We start from the raw sequence: 26,548 nt of genomic DNA on the forward strand, positions 1-26,548 counted from the left end.
ATGTCCAAGTGTCCAAAATAGTCAAGTATTCTGTTCTTTAGAACATTTAAATTTCCCAACAGAATTAGAACAGAATTGTTTGGGGAAAGCTACTATTTACCAAGACCAGGGGGTTTGGAACACTATGCTAATGCTTCACATATATTGTCTTACTTAACATTCACAACCCTTACGTAACTACTTACTATCCCCATTTTCTAGTCGAGGAAACAGAAGTTAGTTCAGAAGTTTGCTCAGTCAATAAAACAAACATTACTAATATTCAAAATTTACATGATTTTAGGTCCTTCTATATCCATACCTTGCATTCTCAAACATGGTTCTACATTGTTTATGTAAAGGGGGAAAGTAGATTGAACTCCCAGGAGAGGTCCTTCAATCCAGTTTTGTGGTTAAAAGAAGTGAGGAGAGGTGCACTAGTACTGGGTTGGCCAAAAAGTTCCCTTAGTTTTTCTCTGTAAGATGGCTCTAGTAGTGCTTAGTTGTCTTTTAACTTCATTCAGAACAATTTCATTAGACTGTATTGTGACAGCCGTCATATCATTTTAAAAAAACACCAAAACTGAATTTTTGTGCAGCCATTTTAATACTGAAGATGAAAGATAACATGCAACATTTTCAGATTATGATTTATTATTTCAAGAAAGGTAAAAATGCAACTGAAACACACAAAAAAGATTTGTTCAGTGTATGGAGGTGTGGTAAATAATCAAACATGTCAAAAGTGGTTTGTGGACTTCTGGTCAAGATAGTGGTATAAGCAGACACGCTCGCCTCTTCCCACCACATCAAAACTACAACTGAAATATAGAACCATCACTCAGAACTGTCAGAAATTGAGCTAAATGGAAGTCTGACAAGTAAGACATTAAACACTTCCACTGAGACTAGTGGGAGGGGTTCAGACACAGAACAGATTGGTCCCACACCCACATGCGGTAGGCAAAAATTTGTTATCTTTAGGAGCAAGGAGTCCCAGCCCCACATCAGACCCCCCAGCACAAGGTTCCAAGGCCAGAAGGTAAGTCCCCACAACTTCTGGCTGCAAAAACCAGTGGGGATTTTAGTCGGTGGAAGTAACTTCTGGAGCCCAAAACAGTTCCTCTTAAAAGAAACCACACTGTCTCACCTACTCAGACTCACTTCCTCTGAGCTCCAACACCAGTGTACTGCCATTTGAAAGGCACCACTGATACACAGGGAGAAACTCGTGTCTAACATCAAGGAAAGTAAAGGCCATTGCCCCTTTTCCCAACCCTCCCCCCACAAAGCCAGTAAGCTAGTGCCATACCTGAGACTCCATCAACCTGGCATACAATGTTTTGACCCGCCTTAGAGATCCCTAGAGACTCTGCCCCACCCACCCAAGCTGGTTTGCAGTATGAATGGCTGGTCTTGGCTCATGCTTCACAACTTCCTAAATCTTATCAAACAAGAGCTGGCCTAAGTGAGCTATTATAGGCTTGGCATTAGCAGCACCTAGCCTAGATTCACAACTTGGTTTGCTTGGGACTCTCCAGCACAAATTGTAGCCATCTGATTGCTTGACAGCTCAGGAAGGGTGGTCCTGCAGCAAAACACAGGTGCGGACTGACCTTGGCCTGCACCAACCGGGACACCCTAAGGCCAGTGCACCCAGTAGATGGCTACAGACCACACCAGAGCACTACCACCCTGCCCCTGCACAACTGATGCTCCAGAGCATGGAGGTTGGTGATCAGTGGTCACATCCAATCTTTGCAGCTGACTGGCCTGGGTAAATCCCTCCCATTGATCTGCCAACATCAATCAAGACTCAACTACAAGAGGATGTACTCAGCCCACATGAAGGACACAGCTCAAGTATGCAGCTTTGGGTGTTAGGGGAGGCTGGGTCGCTGGACCCTACAGGACACCTACTGCAATAGGCCACACTACCAAGACACAGAGACAAAGCAACCCTACCTAATACATAGAAACAAACACAGGGAGACTGCCAGAACAAGGAAACAAACATGGCCCAAATGAAAGAACAGATCAGAACTCCAGAAAAAGAGCTAAATGAAATGAAGATTGCAATCTATCAGATGCAGAGTTCAAAACACTGGTTATAAGGATTCTCAAGGAACTTAGTGACGACCTCAGCACAGCATCACAAAGAAAGATCCAGTCAGAAATGAAGGATACTCTAATTGAAATAATTTATAGGTAAACAACAGTAGCGTGGATTAAGCCAGGAATTAAAGCAATAAGATTTGGAACATAAGGAAGAAAACAAACAAACAAAACCCCACAACCAATCAGAAGAAAAAAAGAACCCATAAAAAAAGAGAATAGTTTAAGCAGCCTCTGGAACAATTTCAAGAGGTACAACATTCATAGAATAGGAGTGCCATAAAAAGTAAAGAGCAAGAAATTGGAAATCTATTTGAAAAAATAATGAAAGAAAACTTCTCTACTTGGGTGAAGGGAAGAGACATGCAAGTCCAAGAAGCACAGAGTCCCAAACAAGATGGCTGCAAAGAGTCCCACTCCAAGACACAATTAAAATGCTAGCCCTGGCTGGTGTGGCTCAGTGGATTGAGCATGGGCCTATGAAGCAAAGGGTCACTGGTTTGATTCCCAGTCAGGGCACATTCCTGGGTTGCAGGCCAGGTCCCCACTAGGGGACACATGAGAGGCAACCACACATTGATCCTTCTCTCCCACTCTTTCTTCTTCCCTTCTCCTCTCTAAAAATAAATAAATAAAATATTTTTTTAAATTGCTAAAGGTTAAAGAAAAAATTTTAAAAGCTGCAAGAGAGAAATTAATTACCTATAGGGGAGATAGTTTCCAGAAGACTGTCAGCTGAGTTCTCAGAAGAAACTCTGCAGGCTAGAAGGGATTGGCAAGAAATATTCAAAGTCATGAAGAGCAGGGACCTACAGCCAAGACTGCTGTACCCAGCAAAGCTATCACTTAGAATCAAAGGGCAGATAAAGAGCTTCCTAGGCAAGAAACAACTAAAGGAGTTCATAACCCCCAAAACAATATTATATGAAATATTTTTAAAGGACTTAAGAAAAAGATCATAACTATGAATAAAATGGCAAAAAATACAAATCTAGCAACAATTGACTCTAAAAAAACTAAGCAAACAAGAATAACAAAGACAGTATCATGGACATACAGAGTGTTTTGATGGTTGTCAGATGAGAGTTGTATAGAGGAATGAGTGAAGAGGTGAAAGAATAGAGTACAAATAGGTAGTTACAGAATAGCCATGGGGATGCAAGTACAGTATAAAAAAGAGTAGCCAAAGAACTTAAACACAGGAACCCTGGACACGAATAAGGGTGGGGGGGACATTGCCTGAAGCAGTGGTGGGTGCTCAGGGGACAAAGAGGGAAAAAATCAGGACAATTGTAATAGCATAACCAATAAAATGTAACTTTTAAAAAAGTGGTTTGTGAAATTTCTCTGTACTACTGACATTTTGGCCAAATCTTTGCTGTGGGGCTCTTATGTATTGAAAGATGTTTAGCAGCACCCCCTGGCCTCTACCCACTAGAAGCCAATAGTGGCTGATAGCTGACATACTCAAAATATCCAAATCAAAGCTATTGATGGAAATGAAAAATGTGTCTTCTATTTTACAGAAAAAACACATGGACTTTTTACCCAACCCAATAGTAAATGCACGAAACTTAAAAGGCTAACACTAAGAAGAAAAACTGAAAAAAACTAAAAACCAGCTGTAGAAACTCAGTCTTAGGTCATATTCAGAGGCATAAACAAGTAAAGGAAGTTTGTAAAAACCACATCAAGGACCTAACTACACAACCAGAAAACCACTATACCTAATGAACCTGAGTTGTTGAGAATTAACATTACATTCACGAGTATTATTGAAAACATGGAGAAGTACGTAATATTTAACAAAAATCGGTTAAATTTTTATGTGTAGGTTGAAAGTGTGAAATTCACTTAAGTGACACATTATGTTTCCCATTGGTCATCTATATCAAATTCAGAAGAGACTTCTTCCTCCAAAAGTTTAATAGATTTATGTTAAAGACAACATGTGTATTGAAAGTAGCAATTTTATTTGAGTTAAAATTATTTACAAAAACCCAAAGACATACTTCATGAAACTGGTACAAACTATTTTTTTCCTGCCGTTGGCTTTTGCTCCAAAGATCACAGCTGAGAAATACTGTATAAAATAAAAATAAGATTGAATTCAGAAAAGTACTCTACTGTTCTAATTTCCAATTGGTAATATTTACAGAAATATTTACAATGGAAAAAACATTACTTTAAAACTTTAATTTGTTAAGTCAGCCTCAAGTACCCTAAAATGCAGAGTTCTCTGAGGGTTAAACACACAAATGCACTGCAGTTTGGTGAGGTGATTTCTCCCCCACCTTGCCCCACCAAAATCTACATCTCTATCAGTGCTCGACAATTAGTTATTATTTAAATAACAAAACAAAAAACTGTTAAACACTGAGGTAAATCAATTCTCAAATGATTACCAGTGTAACAGAAAATGTAGTTCGCCCTGATTGTTCTCATCCAAATGTTTTATATTTTTTTACCACCTGTCACAAGTCAGTTTTACCTAAATCTCTTCCTTTTCTTAAATCAATGATTAATAAATATCAATGTACTTTAAAATTAAACAAAATATATCTGATGCAATTTTAAGGATATCATTTACTGATAAGCTTTTAAAATAGCTGGCTAGGCTAGCTTTTATACTCAGGGCAAATACAACCTCAGTCTTTCCCAAGTTACACTGGCATACTATGCTCTCAAAAGGTGATGGGTGGGGTCGGAGTAGGTAGGAGGAAGAAAAAAATAATTTGCCTGCAACCAGTTACTTCCTTATAGATTTCCCAACAATCTGCATTATCAAAAATAGGAAGACATTAGAAGGCAGCCACTGCATTAAAAAACATTACAGCTGGCACTGATACAAGAGCCCCGATTTGTCACTTTATACAAGGAAATAACAAAGTCTAAATGAGTAAAAATTAGACTTTTAGCTATTTTCCCCAGTACACACCAAACTAATATTTTTATGGCTTCAAGTTTTACAAATCCAATAAAGAAACATGATATAACTATCTGAAAGGTAATTAAAAATATTAAAGAAATAGATCTCTGGAATGCCTGTGTTCAGGCCCAATCAATTTTAAGATAAAATGTATAACCAGTGGTCTGAACAATAATACAAAAAAAATTTGCAATGTTGTGAAATTAAATATATGTTTTGTGTTTCATGACTGTTTTCCAAACAACACACTGCTCTGTGAACTAAGAATCTGAATGGGGAAAAAAAAAAGGATCTTTTCTACACCAGCAATTTAAGGCTTTGCGTTTATGCATTTGATCCTGTCACTCTACAGAAGAATATACACGTTATCTGGAAACATGAATTCCACATTGGTGTTTTAGCTTTCTTATATTTACTGTACTGAACATTAGAAAATATATCTAGAGAGTCCTCCAATAAAACTTAATAATGTTTCAAGAGCCTCCCCTAACATTAAGCGTAAACTACCCTGGGTTTGTCTATTTTGCTTCAACCTTTAACAGGGCACATCATCTTACATTAATAGTCCCTTAAGCTGTTATTTGTTTTCTTGTGTTTATAGTTATGACTTATTATAACATAATGAACATGGTCATGGTCTCTAAAAGTGAAAAATAGTTTGACAACCCAAATCAAATCAAGAATAAAAAATATGCTATTCATCCCTTGTGTCTTTGGATTCCATCTAATTTTAAATATAGACAGTAGTTCAGGGAACAACAAGAAAAATAATTCACAAAATTATTAGAAGCTTTATTTACGATTGGAATCATTCAACAAAATAGCAAAAGCAAATGAGCCTGAAAAAAGGAACTAAGCTGTTGTCTAGAATGTCCACAGAACATTCGATACCTCAGTAGCTAAGCTGCCTTTGCACCTGGCTGGCATGACAACAGTGGCTCAACATACACAGCAGTTGCACTAACAGCAGCACAAATATTCCCCTTAAAACTTGCCCAGACTAAAGCAAGAAAACAAGGGGATAGTATAAACTCTGCCAAAGTAAGTGTAATTAAATACTGCATGGAATTAACAGCCTGAACCTTTTCCCTCATTTTTGATAGCTGCAGATTGATGTAGTAACTGTCATTTAGCAAATGCAGAATGCATGACGAAGAAATCAGGAGGCCTTAAAAATCCAAATGTGAATGATACTGATGAATGTTCTTGGTATATCTTCAAGGACTTCTTTCATGACTTTTCTTTGTCTAATAATAGCTCCAGCATTACCAAGCACCTGAAGCAAAGGTAAAGCAGCTAGCAATGTTCCAAGTATTCAATCACTCTAGAGATAGATTTCTGGCCTGTGGTTCCAACAGCACACTGAAAGGGGGAGGGTGGGGTGGGTAGAGAGGAAGTAACAGTTAATATTTTACAAATTTTTAAAAGTATTACAGCAAAGCATAAATTCTTTAGCTTTACTAAACTGAACACTATAATCAAGACAGTGAGATTACACTGTGGCTTTGATAATATAGTTATCAATATATTTGGCCATAATACTTAACAATTATCTTTAAAAAAATAGAGCATACTTCTTAAAAGATCCATTTTGCCTTCCACTCTGTGGCAATAGTATTTTTATTTCTACTGTCATTAATGCATCATAGTTATATATAAAACCATAAAAGTTGCAAAAGAAGTTACTTACAGTAAGATTCATAAAGCTCAGGAATTTTTTGAGCATCTCTGTCATTATTGAAAAGTCCCCTTCAGGAAGATACTCCCTCACAGTGGTCACATTAATCTGAGGAAACATCAAAGAAGTATTAGTCAGTGGCAGAAAACATGAGCTTGACACCTTGCACTGTGTTGGTGGTTTTGGCATACATTCTGTTGCAAACTTTTCTGTAGGGTCCCTGAAACTCCGTGGTTAACATACAATTTCCTTTTTCCATACTCCCTAACTGTGCCTGCATGTGTGCACTCATTCCCTAGCCCATCCTATCTACAGAAAGAAAAAAGGTAAAGCTGTCAAGGCTATAAAAGAAAATTATGTGTGCATATTTACTTTTGTAAATACACAAAAAAGTGCCTAAAAGAAAATGTGCTGTTGAGTGTGTATATTTGTGTGTATATTTATGTGTATATTATGGGGGAAGGGTTGTTAGGAGAGGAGGAGGAAGGAGTGCAGATTTAAAAAGTTACACTTCAGAATGTACTCAAGGACTGTTTATGAAACAGAAAGAGAAAGATCAAAGAACATTTCTCACATTCCACAGGTGAAGTCAACTAATTACACAGGTTAGGAATGAACTAGATCTTTCCAGTAAGTGTAGTATAATCCAGGAGGAAAATGCCATCAAAACAGGAGAGATTAAGGTGTTCCCTACATTGTTAGCCAGAGGCAGCCAAACTATATATAAACCAATCTGTTTTAAAAAAATATATACAACCTGCTTTAAAAACTGTTCTATTTGCCTTTTGGCTCTCTGAGCAGCACCATGGCAGTTGGTAAAAACGAGCACCTTACAAAAGGCAGCAAAAAGGGAGCCAAGAACAAAGTGGGTGATCCATATTCTAAGAGGACTGGTACGATGTAAAAGCATGAGCTATGTTCAATGGAAAACACATAGTGGAAAAATGACTCGAGGAACCAACATCATGTCTGATGGTCTCAAGGGTCAAGTTTTGAAGTAACCCTAGCTAATCTACAGAATTAGGAAGTTACATTAAAAAAATTCAAGCTAAATTACTGAGGATGTTCCGGACAAAAACCGCCTAATTTCTAGGGATCTTACCGGAGACAAAAATGTGCTCCACGGTCAAAAAATGACATAACCTGATTCAAAGTCATGTTGATGTCAAAATTTACTGGTGGTTATTTGCTTCATCTATTCTGTAAGTTTTACTAAATACCAAAACAACCAGATTTGGAGGACCTGTTATTCTCAATTATAGACAGTTCTGCCAAATCTGGAGACAATGATGGAAATCATGACAGAGGGTACAAACAAACAACTTGGAAGAAGTGGTCAATACATTAATCCCAGACAACATTGGAAAAGATAAAGAAAAGGCCTGCCTCTATTTATCTGTACCATAATGTCACTGTTAGAAAAGTCAAAATGCTGAAGAAACCCAAGTTTGAACTGGAAAAACTCAGGTTAGCAGTTCTGGAAAAGTTACTGAGGATGAGATAGGTTTTAAAGTTGAATGAGCTGATGGATATAAGCTTTCAGTCCAAGGATCTGTTTAACATTCAAACTTACTGATGATAAACAAAAAAATCTTATTTGTGGGAAAATAAACTATTTCAGTATGTCTTTAAAATGCTTTAAAAATTCATAAAAAATAAAAGGAAAAGCTCTTTTAAAAATGTTCACCAGTAATAAAAAACACAAAAGAAATATGTTGTGAGGACTTCCGCCAAGATGGAGGCATAGGTGGATGTGCCGTGCCTTCTCCCACAACCAAGATTAGAGAAAACTAAATATTAGCAACAGAAAACACAGCCAGAACACGGAAAATTGAACTTTTCGGAAGTCCGTTAACAACAAATTCTTCAGCCTGACCGGTAAGGGGCGAAACCAGCGGCTGGCGGAGCAGGGTTGCACAGGAAAACTCGGTCAGACACACTCAGCCCCGCGGAATCCAGGCGCAGGGTAAGACCTAGTGAGCGACCCAGCGAGCAACCAGGCGAGCGACCGCGGGGGAGACAGCCAGGCCCGGGGCTGCGTGTTGACTGAGGTCGCGCATTTGTGCGAGGGTGGACAGGCGAGGGAGTGGGCGGTTGGACCGGGCGGCAGGTCCCCACGGCAAGCAGCAGTGGAGGGCGCTGCCATTTCCCTGCACTGACCCCACCTCCACATACAGCGTCATAACCCAGCGACTCTGAGTGGCCCGGCCCAGGTGAACCACCTAAGGCACTGCTCCTCTGCACCCAGCTGTGAGAAGCGGCAGAGGGGGTCGCCATTTCCCCGCTCTGGCCACGCCCCCACATACAGCGTCACAAACCAGCAACCTGGGAATCCAAGGCGCCACTTCTCACACTTAAAGGGCCCGAACAGACCAAGAATGGCGCAGGAGGATCTCAGAGCCCCAGAGCCAATAAATCTAAGCGATGAAGAAATAGCAAAACTCACAGACGCACAGTTTAAAACATTGGTGATCAGGATCCTCACAGAACTGGTTGATTATAGCCACAAATTAGACAAATATATGAAGGCAAAACTAATTGAAATGAATGGAATTGCACAGGAAACCAATAGCAATGAAAAGGAAACTGGGACTCAAATCAATGGAGTGGACCAGAAGAAAGAAAATAATGGCCAAACAGAAAAGAGTCAAGAAGCAAGAATTCAAAGAAATGAGGAGAGTCTTAGGAACCTCCAGGACATCTTGAAACGCTCCAACATCCGAATTATAGGGGTACCAGAAGGGGGAAAGGCACAGCCACCAGTGGAAAACTTATTTGAACAAATAATAAAGGAGAATTTCCCCAATCTGGCAAAGGAAATAGACTTCCAGGAAATCCAGGAAGCTCAGAGAGTCCCAAAGAAGTTGGACCCAAGAAGGAACACACCAAGGCACATCATAATTACATTAGCCAAAATTAAAATGAAGGAGAGAATCCTAGAAGCAGCAAGAGCTAAGGGGACAGTCACCTACAAAGGAGTCCCCATCAGACTGTCAGCAGATTTCTCAAACGAGACCTTACAGGCAAGAAGGGGCTGGAAAGAGGTATTCCAAGTCATGAAATCTAAAGACCTACAACCAAGATTGCTCTATCCAGCAAAACTTTCATTTAAAATGGAAGGACAGATAAGGTGCTTCTCAGATAAGATCAAATTCAGGGAGTTCATCATCACCAAGCCCTTATTATATGAAACGTTAAAGGGACTTATCTAAGAAAAAGAAGTTAAAAAAACATGAACAGTGAAAGGACAACAAACTCACAGTTATTAACAACCACACCTAAAAAGAAAGCAAACTAAAAGGACAGCTAGATCAGGAGTGGAAACATAGAAATGAAGATCTCAAGGAGGGTTAGCAACAGGGGAGTGGGAGGAGGAGAAGGGGGGAGAAGGTACAGAAAATAAGTAGCATAGACAGTAGATAGAAAATAGATGGGGGGGCAAGAATAGCATGGGAAATATAGAATCTAAAGGACTTGAGACACATGGTCATAAACTAAAGGGGGGGTGATGGTGGGTATGGGGGGTAGGGTGGACGGGAATAAAGGGGGAATAGAACAACTGTAACAGCATAATCAATTTAAAAAAATTTAAAAAAAAAAAAAAAAAAAAGGAAATATGTTGTCCTGAGGTTGGTGGTGAGGGGTGGTCAAGGGCAAGAGTTCTTCTGATTTTAGTTTTGTTGATGGGGGCAGGGAAGGAGAAACTATAATTACTCTCTTTTAGGAAATCTACCACAAGTCCCCTTCTCCTGTTTTTTATTCTTGTCTAGGTACTTTTGAAATTGTAAAGAAGCAAAATATTGGTGCAAATAGAGTTTCAGAAAAGATCTAATAAAAAATGTTGCTGAAACTGTTCACTTCAGCAGTACATATACTGAAACTGGAACAATACAGAGAACATTAGCATGGCCCCAGTGCAAGAATGACAGGCAAACTCGTGAAGTGTTCCCTACTTTGAAAACAGGGGAAGGGTCATCAAAGAACATATATAAGGTGAGAGGCGGAGATGGGTACAGCAGGGGGAGAGGAAGGGGAAAATGGAGACAACTGTACTTGAACAACGATTTTTTTAACAAGTTGCTAAAATCACTGTGTGCTAAGTTTATATGTGATATAATCACCCATATTCTAAGTGAACCTCTCCAGCAAAAGCCACCATAGATCCCCCTAGCACAAATCTTGTAGCTAAAACACTTAAGAGATTTTTAAAAATGTTTTAAAAATATACTGAAGTAGAGGATATAAGGGTAATGGCAAGGTAAAACTGGATTTAAGAATGTCTTTGACAGAGCCCTGGTTGGTGTAGCTCAGTGGATTAAGTGCGGAACTGAGAGGCCAAGTGTCACTGGTTTGATTCCCACCTGAGGCACACGCCTGGTTTGCAGGCCAGGTTGTGTGAGTGGCAACCACACATTGATGTTTCTCTCCCTCCCTTTCTCTGTCTCTTCCCCTCTCTAAAAACAAATAAATAAAAATCTAAAAAAAAAAAAAAAAGAATGTCTTTAACCATTCTCTAGGAAGAAGCATGACAGTACAGTGATAGGAAGAGTAGTGTGGTAGGTACAAAAAGAACAGGAGGAAACAGCATGGCCTATTTGGAAAATTTAGAAAGTATGCAAGGGGTATGACAGATTAAGAAACTGGAGAAGCAGTTTTAAATCTGGGGTCTTATAGTAAGTAGTAAACAAAGTCATCACTCCCTAAATGACATGAGCCAAGAAAAATTCATAAGAGGAGTTATGTGATCAAATGTGCTCTTAAGGAAGTTAGCTATGGTGGCAGTATACTAGATTTCAGGAATGGAGAGTCAAGACAGGAGACCATTAAGGGGACTGACCACTGCATGCACCAGGTGCTTGATGAGCAATGGAAAATGACACCAGGTCTCCGAGGCTTCCTAAGCATGATGTCCTTCATTCTAGCATTTACTGTATATAACTACCTGCTTTCCTGTCTCTCTTCCACTTACACACTGGGCAAACCAATTTCCTTCACATTTTATGGTATTGGCTAGCTTTTTATGGTTACTTACAATGATTCCCAAGACAAGAAAGATGTCTGGGCTCTATGAATTCACAACATTCCCCACAATGTAGAGACCTTATCATTTCTTTAGAGACATAAGGTAAAATGAATAGGAAAGATGTCCCAAGACAGACCACATGGGGCAATAAAACAAGCTAATTTCAAAAACCATTATTTAAGAAAGAACACGAATAAAAACAAGAGTGGTCAGAAGACGCTAAAATTTAAATACTCTGCCCCCTCTTCCATTTTTGAGATCTGCCTCTTCCTTCTTCCCTTTGTTGGAAGGGCTTAACTGAGGAGATTCAAAGAAAGAAAATGAAGATTTTTGCAGGACTCTCCAGAGTCATGATGAGAAATTTGCTCTTGACCCTAAAAGCAGTGGTGCCAGCAAGAGCCATAACAAAGTGGGCTACTGTGCATTTAGAGCTTGACTACAATATAAACACTGAAGAGATATATACAGGATTTAAGACACATGGATATGGGATGGGGCAAGGAAGGGTTGTAGGACAGGGGAGGTAGGTAGGGAAAAGGCAATATAGAAAACTGGATAGGAAAAATGAGTAAGTGCTGGTGGTAGACAGGCCTACAGCATGAATGCCTCTCCTAAAAAAGCCCTTCACATTATCACTGTGCTTTTTTCCAGTCTCAGAAAAGAGAAGTTAACCTTTCCACTACACAATAGACACTTTCTTTTGCCTCCTAAATGCCGAAAAAAAAAAAAAATCCTGACTTTTAAAATTTTGCTTTTCTACTGGTCCCTTTTCTTTAAAAAAGAAAGCAAAAAAAAAAAAAGAGGCAAAACAACTGAACCCCCCACCCCATGAGTTTCCCATTTTAAAGCAGACTCTCCCAAAGCCAGAACCATCCACTTTCATGCTTTCAGCGCAGGACTGACTAGACAATTCACACTTCTGGTAGTTAAATCACAATGACCTAAATCTCCATTTTCCTGGCCAGTGAGTACTTCAAACAAAAGCATGTGAGCCAATACTGGCCAAGATGAGGGGAAGTCTACTTATTGTGGTGGGTGGGAATGGGTCCTATGTGGGGAAAAAAGCATTACTCTGAAAAAGAAATATACATGAAGAAGTCACCATTTTCCGCTAGATATACCTAGAGCCAGCACAGGGCCATGAAGGCAACTAGCAAAGGAAAAATAGAGTTTAAAGACAGAAATTATCTGAGTCCCTGGTATCACTGAGGCTAGACTTTTCCATCTTAAGCCAACTGAACATAGGTTTCATATTATGCTCTTCTTTTATTTCAACCTAAGGGATGTGAATTGATTCATCATCCATTAGTCAAGAATGCTCTCATTAAACCCAATATACTCTTACTCTGGAATGTACCTTTGAAAGTTCACCCAAATTCAAAATAGTCACAGGAATTTAAGATTCAGCATAGGAAACACAATCAATTAATACTGTCATAACTGTTAGTGCCAGGTGGGTACTGGAAATATAGAACGCATAAAGTACATATGACTATCTGACCACTATGTGGTACACCTGAAACTAGTACAAAATAACAATGAATGTAAACTGTAATTGAAAAATAAAATGTAAAAAAGTTGACCAAATACTTTAAAATTATCTTTAAAATTTTTTATTTATTTTTAGATAGAGGAAAGGGGGAAGAAAGAGAGGGAGAGGAACATCCATCGGTTGCTTCTCACACACCCTCAACTGGAAACCTGGCTTGCAATACAAGCATGTGCCCTGACTGGGAATCAAACGCGCAACCCTGCAGTTTGCAAGACAATCAACCGAGCCACACCAGTCAAAGTAGTAAATAAGTTAATTAGATAATGGTATGAAGCTGTCATAATAGAATCTTTTTTAGCGCACATAAAACAACACTGAACTATTACTTACTGGACTCTCCTGGCAGAGACACCCAAGAAGCAATGCTGTATATGAGGCCACAATGCAATCCTCCATGTGTTTGCCAGCATGCTGAAGGGCTAAGAATAAACAAAAAACTGTTAACAGTATATCAAAATAAAAACTCAAGAAACCAGGAAGTCTGTTCAACTCTGCTAGTTACCTTTTCTTCAAAATTGTTGAATATTGATAAATGATATTAAGATAATGGGATATCCACACAAATTAACAACAAAAAAATTTCAGATGGAAGATATAAGATCATGGAAGATAATATAAGAGCTAAAACCATAAAACTCTTAGAAAAAAACATACTCAATCTTTGTGACATTGTTAGGAAACAGTTTCTTAGATACAACACTAAAACCACAAGTGACAAAATAAAAAAAAAAACAGGGAAGTTGGACTTCATTAAATTTAAAACTTTTTGTTTCGAAACCTATCATATACCATCAAGAAAGAAAAGACAACCCTCAGAATATATCTGCGTATCATGTACCTGTAATCGGGGCCAGGTATCCAAAATATATAAAGAATTTGCGCAGCAAAAACACAAAGTAATATGGGCATTAAATAGATATTTCTGCAAAGATATGTAAATGACCACTAAGCATGTGAAAAGATGCTCAACATGATTTATTAACTAGGGAACTGCAAACCAAGTGACATATACCTTCATACTGACTAGGATGGCTAAAATGAAAGAGACAAATAACTGAAAGGATGCAGAGAAACTGGAACCCTTTTGTGTTGCTGGTAGGAAATTAAACTGACACAGCCACTTTGGAAAATAATTTAACAGTTGTATATAAAATGTTTATAGCAGCATTATTCCTAACAACCAAAGGCAGACACAAACCCAAATGTCCAGCTGATGGCTAGATAAACAAAATGTGATATCTACATACAATGGAAAATAACATTTGGCTATAAAAATGAAATTAAGTACTGAGACATGCTATAACACGGATGAACACTGAAAACATTAGGCTAAGTGAAAGAGGCCAGTCACAAAGGGTCATATTGTATTATATTATTTATATGAAATATCCAGAATAGGCAAATCCAGAGAGAGAAGTAGACTAGTAGTTTCTAGTGGTTAAGGAGGGAAGAACAAGGGATAATTGTTGTTCATGGGTACAGGGTTTCTTTTGGGGGTGATGAAAATATTTTGAAATTAAACAGCAATGATGACTGCACAACTTTGTGAACATATTGAAAACTACTCAATTGTTTACTTTAAAAGGATGGAGTTATCTTATATGAGGCCGAACTGTATCTCCCACCCAATTTATGTGTTGACCTCGGGACATGACTACACTTGGACATCGGGTGTTTCATTAAAAAGACAGCTAACTTAAATGAGGCTGTTAGGGTAGGCCTTAATCTAATATTAACTACTGTCCACATAAGAAATTAGAACAAAGACATTCACGAAGGAAAGACCATGTAAAAACACAGGGGAATCTGATCATCTAGAGCCAAAAAGAGAGGCTTTAGGAGACACCAACTGTGATGACACCTAGATGTTGGACTTAAAACCTCCAGAACTATGAGGAAATTAATTCTTTTGTTTAAGCCACTCAGTCTATGGTGCTTTGCAAAGGTAGCCCTCACAAGCTAATACTTATCCCCCCCAAAAAGCTAGTATTTAAAAGACTGCTAAGCAACCAAAAATATTATGCCAAAGAAAACACCAAAACTTAGTAAATGAGAAAATAAAACATTTATTACAATGCCAGAACTAATGACATTAGATTTGGAGAGCAGTGGACATAAAAGAAAGAGACTGAGAAGCACTGTTGGTGCTTGCTTCCTAACTGGGTGAAAATGAACATATTACTTAAATTTTCAAACTTAAGTGACATGAAATTACAAGTGGCTATTTTGCAGAACTTGCATAAATCAAGTATCGTGGTTCCTGACAATGGTAGGTAACGTCTAGTTAATGAAAACATTACCTTCAGTATATTCCTTACTGTGTTTGCTACCAACTATGTATATACCATTTGAGAACGATGATTTTATTTATTTATTTTTTTATTGATTATGCCATTACAGTTGTTCTATTCCCCCCCTTCATCCCCTCCACCCTATGCCCCCGTCCCCACCATTATCCCCCCTTTAGTTTATGACCATGTGTCTCAAGTTCTTTAGATTCTATATTTCCCATACTGTTCTTGCCCCCCCCATCTATTTTCTATCTACTGTCTATGTTACTTATTTTCTGTACCTTCTCCCCCCTTGTCGACCCAAGAAGAAACACACCAAGGCACATCTTCATTACATTAGCCAAGATTAAAATGAAGGAGAGAATCCTACAAGCAGCAAGAGATAAGGGGACAATCACCTACAAAGGAGTCCCCATCAGACTGTCAGCGGATTTCTCAAAAGAGACCTTACAGGCAAGAAGGGGCTGGAAAGAGGTATTCCAAGTCATGAAATCCAAAGACCTACATCCAAGATTGCTCTAACCAGCAAAACTTTCATTTAGAATGGAAGGACAGATAAAGTGCTTCTCAGATAAGATCAAATTCAAGGAGTTCATCATCACCAAGCCCCTTATTATATGAAATGTTAAAGGGACTTATCTAAGAAAAAGAAGTTAAAAAAACATGAACAGTGAAAGGACAGCAAACTCACAGTTATTAACAACCACGCCTAAAACAAAAGCAAACTAAAAGGACATCTAGAGCAGGAGTGGAAACATAGAAATGAAGAGAACGATGATTTTTGACAGTAGATCTCAGTTTATAAAGTGAGGCCAATAAAAGAATCTCAAAATTTCATAATTGTAAAAACCTTTAGAGAGCAAACTGTTTGGCTGCTTCTCTTTACAGTTAAGTAGCTTGGCCCAGGAAGGAAAGGCAGACCTTTCTGGAACTGCACATATGCCTTCTTCACTGCCAGGAAGCCAGCAAAGAACTCCTATGAGCACTGAAATATCAAAGCCTGTGTGTACTGAAGTAAAGAGGCCATAAAACAGATTAAATAAAAGATTGTAACATATGAATTAAAAGTATGTTCTGAAGAAAAATACGCCACTATTTTCTATTTGAATACACCACCCAAAATAAGTATACCTTTATTGAGGTCAAGTTCTTCATCATCCTCCTCCTTCTTATGTTTCTCTTCTGTACCATCAGTCTTTTCAGTTGATACCCACTGTATTTCTCCACTTGTTTCTTGCCACTCTCCACTCTTATCATGCTGAGTGGTGGGAGCATCTTTGATCAACTCATCTGTTTTACTTTCTGCCAACTGGGCTGCTCGCTCTCGTTCCAGGAATAGCTGACAAAAATTATTTTTGAAGATCATTAAAACGACATCACCAACTAACATATATGTACTCAAATATAAAGTTTTTTTGTTTTTAAACATCACTAACCCCAGGAAGCATGTTTTCTGATCAAAAGGTTAAATACCAGATGAGATCAGGCATGTTCAGGGTAGTATGGTAGTAGACCAAAGGTTAAGTATCAATAAAAGCCCTTGCTCTGACCATCCTTGCTCTACATCCTGTGAAGGCCAAAACAAAAGTATAATTGCTATTGGGATTCAATCAAGTAAATTAAAGTGTGTTTACTAATGATGGAGGCATTCTGTTTGTAAAAATGAAAATCTTATCATTTTCTTTTGATGGATAATACTGCAAAAAAATTCAAGCAAAACACCCAAAAACTTGATTTAAAAAAAAAAAATTAAAAACCCAAGCAGAATGGATGGATTAACTGAAAAGAAGAAAGAGTACTGACTAAAACTACATAGTATTGGGTAAAAGCAACATGGCTACTTTAAAAGAAAATTTAAGAGATAAACTAAAAAGCCAGTGAAAAAGTAACGAGCAAAAGATCTCAGAGAAAGACCGTGAACTGGAACTCAACTAATATTATTAAAAATGGAAGTGCAATTGTCAGTGGAAGTACACAGTGAAGCTCTAAGTCAAAATGGGAATACATCAAACTCCTTGCCTTCACTTACTTTATTTCCCCTGTGCTGGTACAGCGCTGATCATACAGAAAGCACTAAACATACTGGTATGATGATTTAGGAAAAACCCCAATTTATTCAAGGCAACTACTTGAAAATAAAATGCCAAATAGATCTCCAAGATTTGCTTAGTATATAGACTAGTGGTATATAAACCTTAATACCCTTACAAAATAAAATTTACATTTTAAAGTATAGTACTTCTTAAAATTGGCTCAAAGATCCCTAAGTTCCTTTCAGGAAGTCTGTGAGGTCAAAATTGCATTCATAACAGTATCAAAAGGTCAAGGTAACTCCTTTCATTTTTGTCATGAGTTTTCCAGAATACATGTCATGTGATTATATCACTGCTGTAATGGCTGAATGGAACGGGTGCCTGTGTTTCACAGTTTTGATTTCTAATTTGGTAAATATGGAAAGACAGAGCACGCATAAACAAAAAACTCAGGAGTTCCCAATAATTTTTAAGAGTATAAAGAAGTCTTTTTTGTTTTTTTAAATCCTCACCAGAGGACCTTTTTTCCGTTGTTTTTAAAGAGAGAGGAAGGGAGAGAAGAAAAGAGAAACATCGATGCAAAGAGAAGCACCAGTTGCCTCCCATGTGCGCCTAGACTGAGGATCAAATGCACCTGGACTGGGTATACAACTGGGTACCCTACAACCTAGGGTATATTCCCTGACCAGGAACTGAACCCACAACCAGTGAACACTCTAACTACTGGATCCCACTGGCCAGGGCAAGAGTATAAAGGCTTGAGATCAAAATAAGAGAAGAGAATGGGCTTCTAATTACAATTAAGAAAAAGATTAAGTTGTTGTAGATTACTTTTGGAAGACACAGTTCAAGCATTATTAGTTTCAAAGAGGCCAAAATGATTAACAGGTTACCAAAGGCTTCAGAAACAATGAAGGGTTTCATTATCACTTCTGAACATATGCAAAAGGATATCTAAGGAAATGACAAAGGTAGCTAGGAACTTATGAGACTGGCAAAAAGTAAAAATTATAATGCCTACCATTATCAAGAAATAATAACTTATAGTTGTTTGGGGGGAGGAAGTGTGTGTGTGTGGTGATTGGAATGGGGTGAACTGGGGACATCAATTTTAAATATATACCTTCTGACACAATTCCTAAGCCAGAAAACTACTTCACAGATGTACTTTGAAAAGTATGGCCCCACATTTAGGTCAGACCAATAAATGATTCAGGACTTACACTGGATAAGGTGAGGCTGGATGATGATTCCTAATTTTTTTTATTAATAATCAATTTTTGACTCATAAACAATTATGCCTTGTTTATGCTTTTCACTAACAATGCCTAAGAAGTGATTACAACAGTTGAATACAGTCAGGAGAGTAAACGTAAGTAAGGGTATTCATTCTAAACCAGTGTACCCCTTGCTGAACTGGTGAAAGAAAAATGAGAGTGAGAGAGGTGGGGGCACAGGGGATTGAAGGTACAATTAATAAGGAAATTGGAAAGATGCAACAAACTAAGGTTGTTAGTTTGTTTTAACTTGTTGCTTACCTGCACCAAAGCCTGAACAGCATGAACTTGTCCAGCTATCCTTAAACTATCATCTCCTTCACTACAGAATGAAGAATCAAAAGAACACGCTGTTTCCATGTTGACAAGACAGTGCCGATTCCGAGCACTATACTCCACTAGATTTATCAGTAGACCTAGGCCCTACAAAAATTAAAATGTGCATTATTACTAGTTGAGAAATAAAAGCAAAATAACCCAATATACATAACTTTTATTGGCAACTACACACCTAATCAGCATCCTGCCATCCACAAAATTGATTAAAAACTAGCATGTAAAGTCTTCCCAAAGAATGATTTCACCGCTTTTAAAAAATCACTTTTAGTTCGTATATTTATTATTTGTACATAGGGCCCTTCGTAGATCTTTTGTACCATGAAATTATATTCATAAAGATCTATTGAAACCCATGATATAGCAAATAATTGGTTCTAACCCCAAAACTAAGATGAAGTTTTTATCATCAATCAAGTACTTAAGGACTCATTTCTGAAATAGTCACTTCAACTCACCAGCACTCGAATATCAAATCTCTGCTCCTGAGGTAGGTACTTTGGAACCTGAAGCACACAGTTCATTGCTGTGCCAATCAAGCCATCTTGTTCTCCTGTTTTGGTGCTGCCCCACTCTAAAATACAAAATACGAGTGTGAAAACCGTTACTGATTCTTCTTTATGACACCAATAAAGATGACACCATATTTATAATAATAAGTATGACACCATATTTATTAACAAGGGTACTAAAGTTAGAAATGAAATATTTCTTTTTTGAAATACATTTTTTATTATATATTCCCAAGCCAAGATACATGGCTGGTTCCAAATTATCAACTAAAAATAGTTAAATCTATATATAAATAAGCAAATTACATACATGATGGCAATTTAAAAAATTACTACATTAAGAAATAAGGGGAATAACTTATTTTTACATGTAAATAGACATTCTTTCAATGAGAACATACATAAAAAATATTACTTGCCATTATCATTAGTTAAATTGAGCAACACGCCAATGATGGCCCTCATGCAGTCTTCCACTGCTTTGCCCACATGATTAGTTACATTCTGCTGAGGCAGAGGTTTACTATCAGGAAAGCATACACTGTTCTCAGCACGGTTATACTGCTGAATCAATTCTTCACAATGTTGTAATGCTCTTAAGAAAAAACAAAATGTAGACTATTAGGCTAAACAAAAAGAGTTATACCAAAAATTTCTATTTACTTAAGACTTTAATATTTCAAATCTGTCATAAATGCTGCCAAATTCATTTATTTTTTTTATTCCCAAAGTTACAATGTATCAACAATTCAATCAGGTACCAAGCATGTCTGGTATCACACTAGCTGCAACATTTGATTTATTTTGGGAAAAATTGATAATTTTGATTTTTCCAGGCCAAGTTAAACTATAAACTTAATACAGAAGTTTTTGTCTGTATTACTACCTATAGTCTCCCACTTTACCAATCTCTCCAACACAAGTAACTTACCACACCACAACCCCTCCCCAAACAAGCTAAAAGTTTTTTTTAAAGATTTTATTTATTTATTTATTAGAGAAAGGGGAATAGAGGGAGAAAGGGTGAGAATCATCAGTGTGTGGCTGCCTCTTGTGCATCCCCTACTGGAGACTAGGCCCAAAACTCAGGCATGTGCCTCAACTGGGAATTGAACTGGCAACCCTTTGCTTTGCAGTCTGGCACTCAATCCACTGAACTACGCCAGCAAGGGCCAAGCTAAAAGTTTTAAGAGCTAACACCAAATATTTTGAATTTCATTTACAATGCATGTTCTTAGCAAGTAGAGAATATTATTTATATTAATGTTGCATAATACCCTTGTATAGATGGGTATTAAATATTTCATAAACATTACAGCAAATGACAAGAGGTCATTTAACTGATACATGTTTGTGTTCTGGCAGACATCAAGGTATCAGCTGCACCCCAGGATTCTCACCATGCTACCCAAAATAACAACAACAAAGTGATGTTTAAGCAGGCCTAGTATTTCTAAAGATTCTCCTTAAATCACCATGCCCATTAAGAAGGACATGAAAGATGAGAGATGATATAAGCTGACTCTGTCAGTTGATTTTACTGTATGATACAAACACAAAAAGCCCTTTAAGAAAACTGTACTGTATCTATTCCCCCTCTAGCTACTCCTTATATCATATTCTTTGGTTACAAAGGTATTCCTCATTGTCTCATCTAAAATCATTTACTTATATGTTTAGGGACATTAGCCAGAACTACCATGCTGTTATTGTTAAATGCTTTAAGTAGTACTGAGCTATATCACAGTTTGGGTTGAGAGGTAAGTGGAGAATGCAAGTATGCTATTCTTGCATTTATCAGAGTTCTACAGAATAATTTAAAAAGCCAGATGAGTGAACTTTCACAAATATCCAGCTTTAACCTCTACTCCTAAGACATTTGACATTTGAGGCAAAGTTCCTAATTACAACAAAACAGCTAAAACCTATCCCTGTAAGGAGTAAAAATACACAAGACATTTTAGAAAAAGAAATAGATTTAACTTGCAACAACACTCTCTGGTAAGGGAGGGTATAACAGGGTAAAAAAAAAACCAAAAAAACCTAGAACACATGCCTTAAGGGTACACACACTAAGGGTGATACAAAATTTACAAAAATACAGAACATAAGAAATGGAGGGGAAATTTATAGATTAAGAAAATCTATCAGAAACTAGACACTACTAGAAATTAGACTACTGGAAATTGAATATTGACTAAACATATGATAATATTAAGCAATTAATATATAGGGTATTAAATACTAAAGTAGTTATATTTTTAAAGACTCTGCTTTTATGTACTTAAGTGTCTATGTATGAAATGATAAGAAATCTGTACTTTGCTTCAAGATAATATAAAAGGGGGAATGGACAGGGTTACAGATGGAAACAAAATTGGATATGATCAATGATTATTCAAGCTCAATAATGTTTACATATTTCATCTCCTTTTGTCATGTATGAAATTCTCCAAAATAAGGGTCAGGTAGTTAGCGGGCCTCTGACACTATACTAAGGACTTTGGACATACATGCAAAAAAGTAACCACAGGGATTTGGAGTTTGGGATTATTTTATAAAGCAGAGATCTGAGGAAGGTTAACCCTCTGTGATACTGTACTGGACAGGCAAGAGGCCAGAGATATCAAGAACTAGGGTAGAGATATTAGAAAGAGGCTGCTGCACTGCGGTGATATCATTTGCCTAATGTCATAAAACTTGGACTGAGAGAGTGCAGAATGGGGGGAAGAAGCTACATACAGATCTGGAAAAACAGGTGTAACAAAAGGGCAGAAGAGGAATAGTGAAGTTCCCGTATAATAAAAATAAGGACTAATACTTAGTGTTTACTACACATCGAGCATTGTTCTAGACTTCACACACTGTGTGAACTCTCCTAATATATTTTTCATAATATATAAACATACAAGAAACATTTTAAATGTTATACATAACTTAACACATAACATGTATATTAATTCTTTTTATTAAAACAACCACCTTGAGTAAGTAGATACGATTAATACCCCTGAAGAACTTGCAGCCAGTACTGTATTTTTCAGACTATAAAACATACATTTTTTGCTTCAAAAATCCCCCCCCCCATTTTCCTCCTGTAAAACCTAGGTGCATCTTATGGAGTGGACCCCAGATGCACCTAGGTTTTAGAGGAGGAAAATAGGGTAAAAAATTTTGAGGCAAAAAATATGGTAAAAAGTGTGTCTTATAGTCCAAAAAATATGGTAACTGCCTTGCCCAAAGTTCCAGACACTGAAGTTAGAAAGAAGGGATCCACACTCAAGTCTTTTTGGCTCCAGAATCTGTATTCCTAACTTGTACTTCACTTTACTTTACTATGCTATGCTATGCTATGCTATGCTATGCTATGCTATGCTATGCTATGCTATGCTATGCTATACTACTTCTGGTACACAGAATTCAACAGACAGAAATATTTTAGGGAGAAAAGTGACACAATAATATTTCCTCTGTGATCAATCCAAATGCTTTAAATAAAAAGCATATTTCAGAAAAACTTACTTAGCTGATGAAACAATGAGTTGTGAATCTTTATATGCTATCAAGTAGCTTTGATTCTCTGGATTATGCACTGTTACCTAGAAGGAAAAATCTTGAAATCATTGTGGCAATACATAACTTTTATTCATTCACATACAACACACTATGCCTGGTGCTTGCTCTACAATACATAAAGATGAGAATATTCAGTCCTTGTCATGTAAGGGAATAACAATCCACATGTTCCAGATTTAAAGTAATAGAGCGATCACTCTATTAATAAAATTAAAAGAGCAGTCTCTAACTTATACAATAAAGTTCTTAAATGGATTCATTAGAATAAACAAATATACAGGGTTGGGCAAAAGTAGGTTTACATTTGTGAGTATATGAAACAGTTTATTACTGTATTATTATTTATGGTATTATTTACCCATGAACAACTATAAACATACTTCTGCCCATCTCTGCATATGTTTATGAAATGTACCTAATGCATTCCAGAAGAAACGATTTTAATTTCAACAATGCCATAACTTTTTAAAATTTTGATTTATTGTTTTAAGACAGAGGGAGAGAAACAGAAAAAGACATCAAGAGAGATATCAATTTGTTGTTCCACTTACTCATGTACTCATTGGTTGCTTCTTGTAAGTGCCCTAACCCAAGATCAAACCCGTAACCTTCATGTCTCAGAATGATGCTCTAACCAACTGAGCTACCTGGCCAGGGCTAGAAACTTTCAGTTGTACTAGATTATTTTCCCAGATTTCAAAAAGCACTTAGCTACTACAACTGATCAACAAATAATCTATGCATCCTGAACTTCACGGGCAGCATAAATTCTAAACTACACTGAACTGGGTAGTTATTCATAAGAGCAAAACAAATATACTCATGGCACTTAGTTCAATAGTATCATTCAATACCAAATTTACTATAAACAATTACAAACAATTGACTCTAGTAAGGGCTAAATCAAGAAAATCCTTATTAATTTCTTTAAATAATCTGACTGCATTTAAGTATTTTCCTCAAACAAGATATTTAAGCAGAATTCCACATTAAGGAAAGAACATATTAATAACACTTGGCAATAGAAACAAACTTGACATGCACGTATTCTTGGAAGACTAAACTGCTCTTCATTTAACTTGTTCATTAACAATGGTTGCTCAAAGAATACAATTTCAATCTGGACTTTAAAAAAGTAAAACCCTGGAACTATATAAGTGATTTAACAGTCTCATGCAGTCACAATTAAGATTAAAGAATTTTCCTCAAATACTTATCCATACTTACACTTTCTAGAACTCGTAAACATCTCTCTGCTCCCCATAATGAGGCTACTAGTTTCTCTTCATCCTCATCTCTACTTAGATGATCCACACATTCTTTCACTAGAAGAAAAGAAGTGTAAGTGGAAATACATTAGTATGTCTCATTATCTCAATACCTAGCCCCCTTAACTAACATTAAAAACCTTCTATACACATGCTATGAATATGCTGGAACCTCCCTGAACATTATTTATTATGTTTTACACTATGAGATGTTAAAATGTATGAGACTAATGTATTGTGATTATTTTATAACTTCCCAATTTCAAAGCATTAATAGCATTTCCTTTAAAAGTTAAGAGATTTGCAAGATGCTACTAAAAGAACAGATCTTTTCAACCTGATGCCATTATTTTTAATTATGTAAATAAAATATTTTCTTCAGATTTTAAGTAATATATAAAAATGTTATACATGCATTTATCTTACCTTTATCTACAATATGATCCAGACCACCCAAAAGCCGAAGCTCTTCTTTAAACCAGTCTCCTGCTCGTTTAGAAGTAAGGGACAATAACGTCTCCATAGCTAAATGCCCAGTCTAAAAATCAGAAGTACCATTAATGAATATTCACTCTTAGCAATAATTCTGAGGCAACACTTCTACAGATTTTCTTTAGAAAAGTTCACTGCATGCTACAAGCTCATAGTATTCTTTTTTTTTCCCACAGTATTCTTTATAATGTAGCAAGTGCTTCTAAAAGTAAAACTGAAGTGATTTTAATTTTTATCTGAATAGTAAGTAAAAGCTGAAGAAATGTTTAACTATGGATTTGTTTTCATAGAAAAAAAATATTATTAAAACTAGTCTATCATTTATCAGTTCAATGATATATACTGGTGATATTTCTAAGGTATAGAGACTTAAGGGTGGAACTGTTGAATTAAAGTGTACATGCATTCAAATGTACATCAATTTATTGGGTTAATATACCACAAAGGCCATAACAAGTAACGCTCCAGGAGCAAAGTGTAGATTTATCAGTTGCCCTGAATCCTCAAAAGCTTATCACTTTAAATATTTTCCTAAGTGTAAAAAAAAAATGGTATCTTATTGCTTTGGTTTGTATTTTTCCAATTATAATAAACTTCAGTATTTTTCACATACTAATTAACTGTGTTGCCCCTATCAATTCTTCTTTCCTTATTTACCTGAAGGCTGCTTATCTTTTTCTTATTATTATATATATGTTTTTTAATCTATTCCAAATAAAAATCCTTCGTTACTTTTCATGTTTCAGATTTACCAGGCTCAAATTTTATACTGCAGAGTGAGCAGCTTGGATACACATCATGTGGCCACCACGACAAAATTATACATAAAATAATGATTCAGGACCACCACTAGAGGAAACATAGAACAGTAAGTTCTATTCACAGCCAGGCTGAAGTTTCTCTTTCTCTTTATTTGCCTTTAATTATTATTTTAACTTCTACTGTGTTTCTTTTAAAAAGTATACAGCTAGCCCCCAACAAAGAGCAATCTGGTTCTTACTGCATTAGCAACTTTAGCATGAAGCTGAAAAGACCTGGTTTTCTTCCCAAAGCTTCTTTTCTTTGAAAGATGAAAATTTACATTAAGCCCTGCTGACCTATTTGGAGCTGAATATAAATTAGGTATTTAGCTATGCAAAAAACACATCTTACCAGCAAATCTTAGTATTACAGATTTAGAAGACATCTAGAACATTTTAACGTACTCTTTAACAAGCTTGATGTCCTAAGTGACAAATACAGAACTAAAATTCAATACCACAAAAACAATCCATTTTGCCCAATTCTCATTCTAATTCCCTGAAAGACTAATTTAATGAGATTGGCTCAGGTATATTAGGCTCATGAGTCATAGCGAATCTGAAGCTTAATGAAGTATTCTTTATTTAGGAAAAAAGGGGATAATAATTTGATGTTAATATGGCAAAGGTTCCTAAGTTTTTATACTAAATGGGAACTTTATCATTTGTACTGGCATTAAGAGAATT

At 36.7% G+C, this 26,548-nt stretch overlaps 1 protein-coding gene and 1 non-coding gene across 3 annotated transcripts in view; one reads left to right on the top strand and one right to left on the bottom strand.

Moving 5' to 3' along the window:
* Positions 1-4,046: 4,046 nt before the first annotated feature.
* WAPL (WAPL cohesin release factor) overlaps positions 4,047-26,548 on the bottom strand; it is a 101,208-nt gene continuing 78,706 nt past the window's right edge. The window contains exons 10-20 of one of the 2 annotated variants that reach the window (XM_053663834.1): positions 24,996-25,107; positions 24,529-24,626; positions 23,248-23,324; positions 20,145-20,320; positions 19,672-19,787; positions 19,139-19,300; positions 16,699-16,906; positions 13,607-13,695; positions 6,714-6,809; positions 6,300-6,385; positions 4,047-4,177 (exon numbers count right to left, since the gene is read on the bottom strand). In XM_053663834.1, the coding sequence (XP_053519809.1) occupies positions 6,320-6,385; positions 6,714-6,809; positions 13,607-13,695; positions 16,699-16,906; positions 19,139-19,300; positions 19,672-19,787; positions 20,145-20,320; positions 23,248-23,324; positions 24,529-24,626; positions 24,996-25,107 (1,200 nt within the window). In that variant the 3' untranslated portion in view covers positions 4,047-4,177; positions 6,300-6,319. Of the gene's footprint in view, positions 6,386-6,713; positions 6,810-13,606; positions 13,696-16,698; positions 16,907-19,138; positions 19,301-19,671; positions 19,788-20,144; positions 20,321-23,247; positions 23,325-24,528; positions 24,627-24,995; positions 25,108-26,548 lie in introns of both variants that reach the window. The other variant, XM_037163373.2, reaches the window with a different exon arrangement.
* Positions 10,554-10,658, top strand: LOC119062405 (U6 spliceosomal RNA). The gene has a single exon (XR_005084969.1). It is a non-coding gene; the product is annotated as a U6 spliceosomal RNA (small nuclear RNA).

Source organism: Artibeus jamaicensis, unplaced genomic scaffold, assembly GCF_021234435.1.
Source record: "Artibeus jamaicensis isolate MK-2021 breed Jamaican fruit bat unplaced genomic scaffold, CSHL_Jam_final contig_332, whole genome shotgun sequence".
NCBI classification, from domain to species: domain Eukaryota; kingdom Metazoa; phylum Chordata; class Mammalia; order Chiroptera; family Phyllostomidae; genus Artibeus; species Artibeus jamaicensis.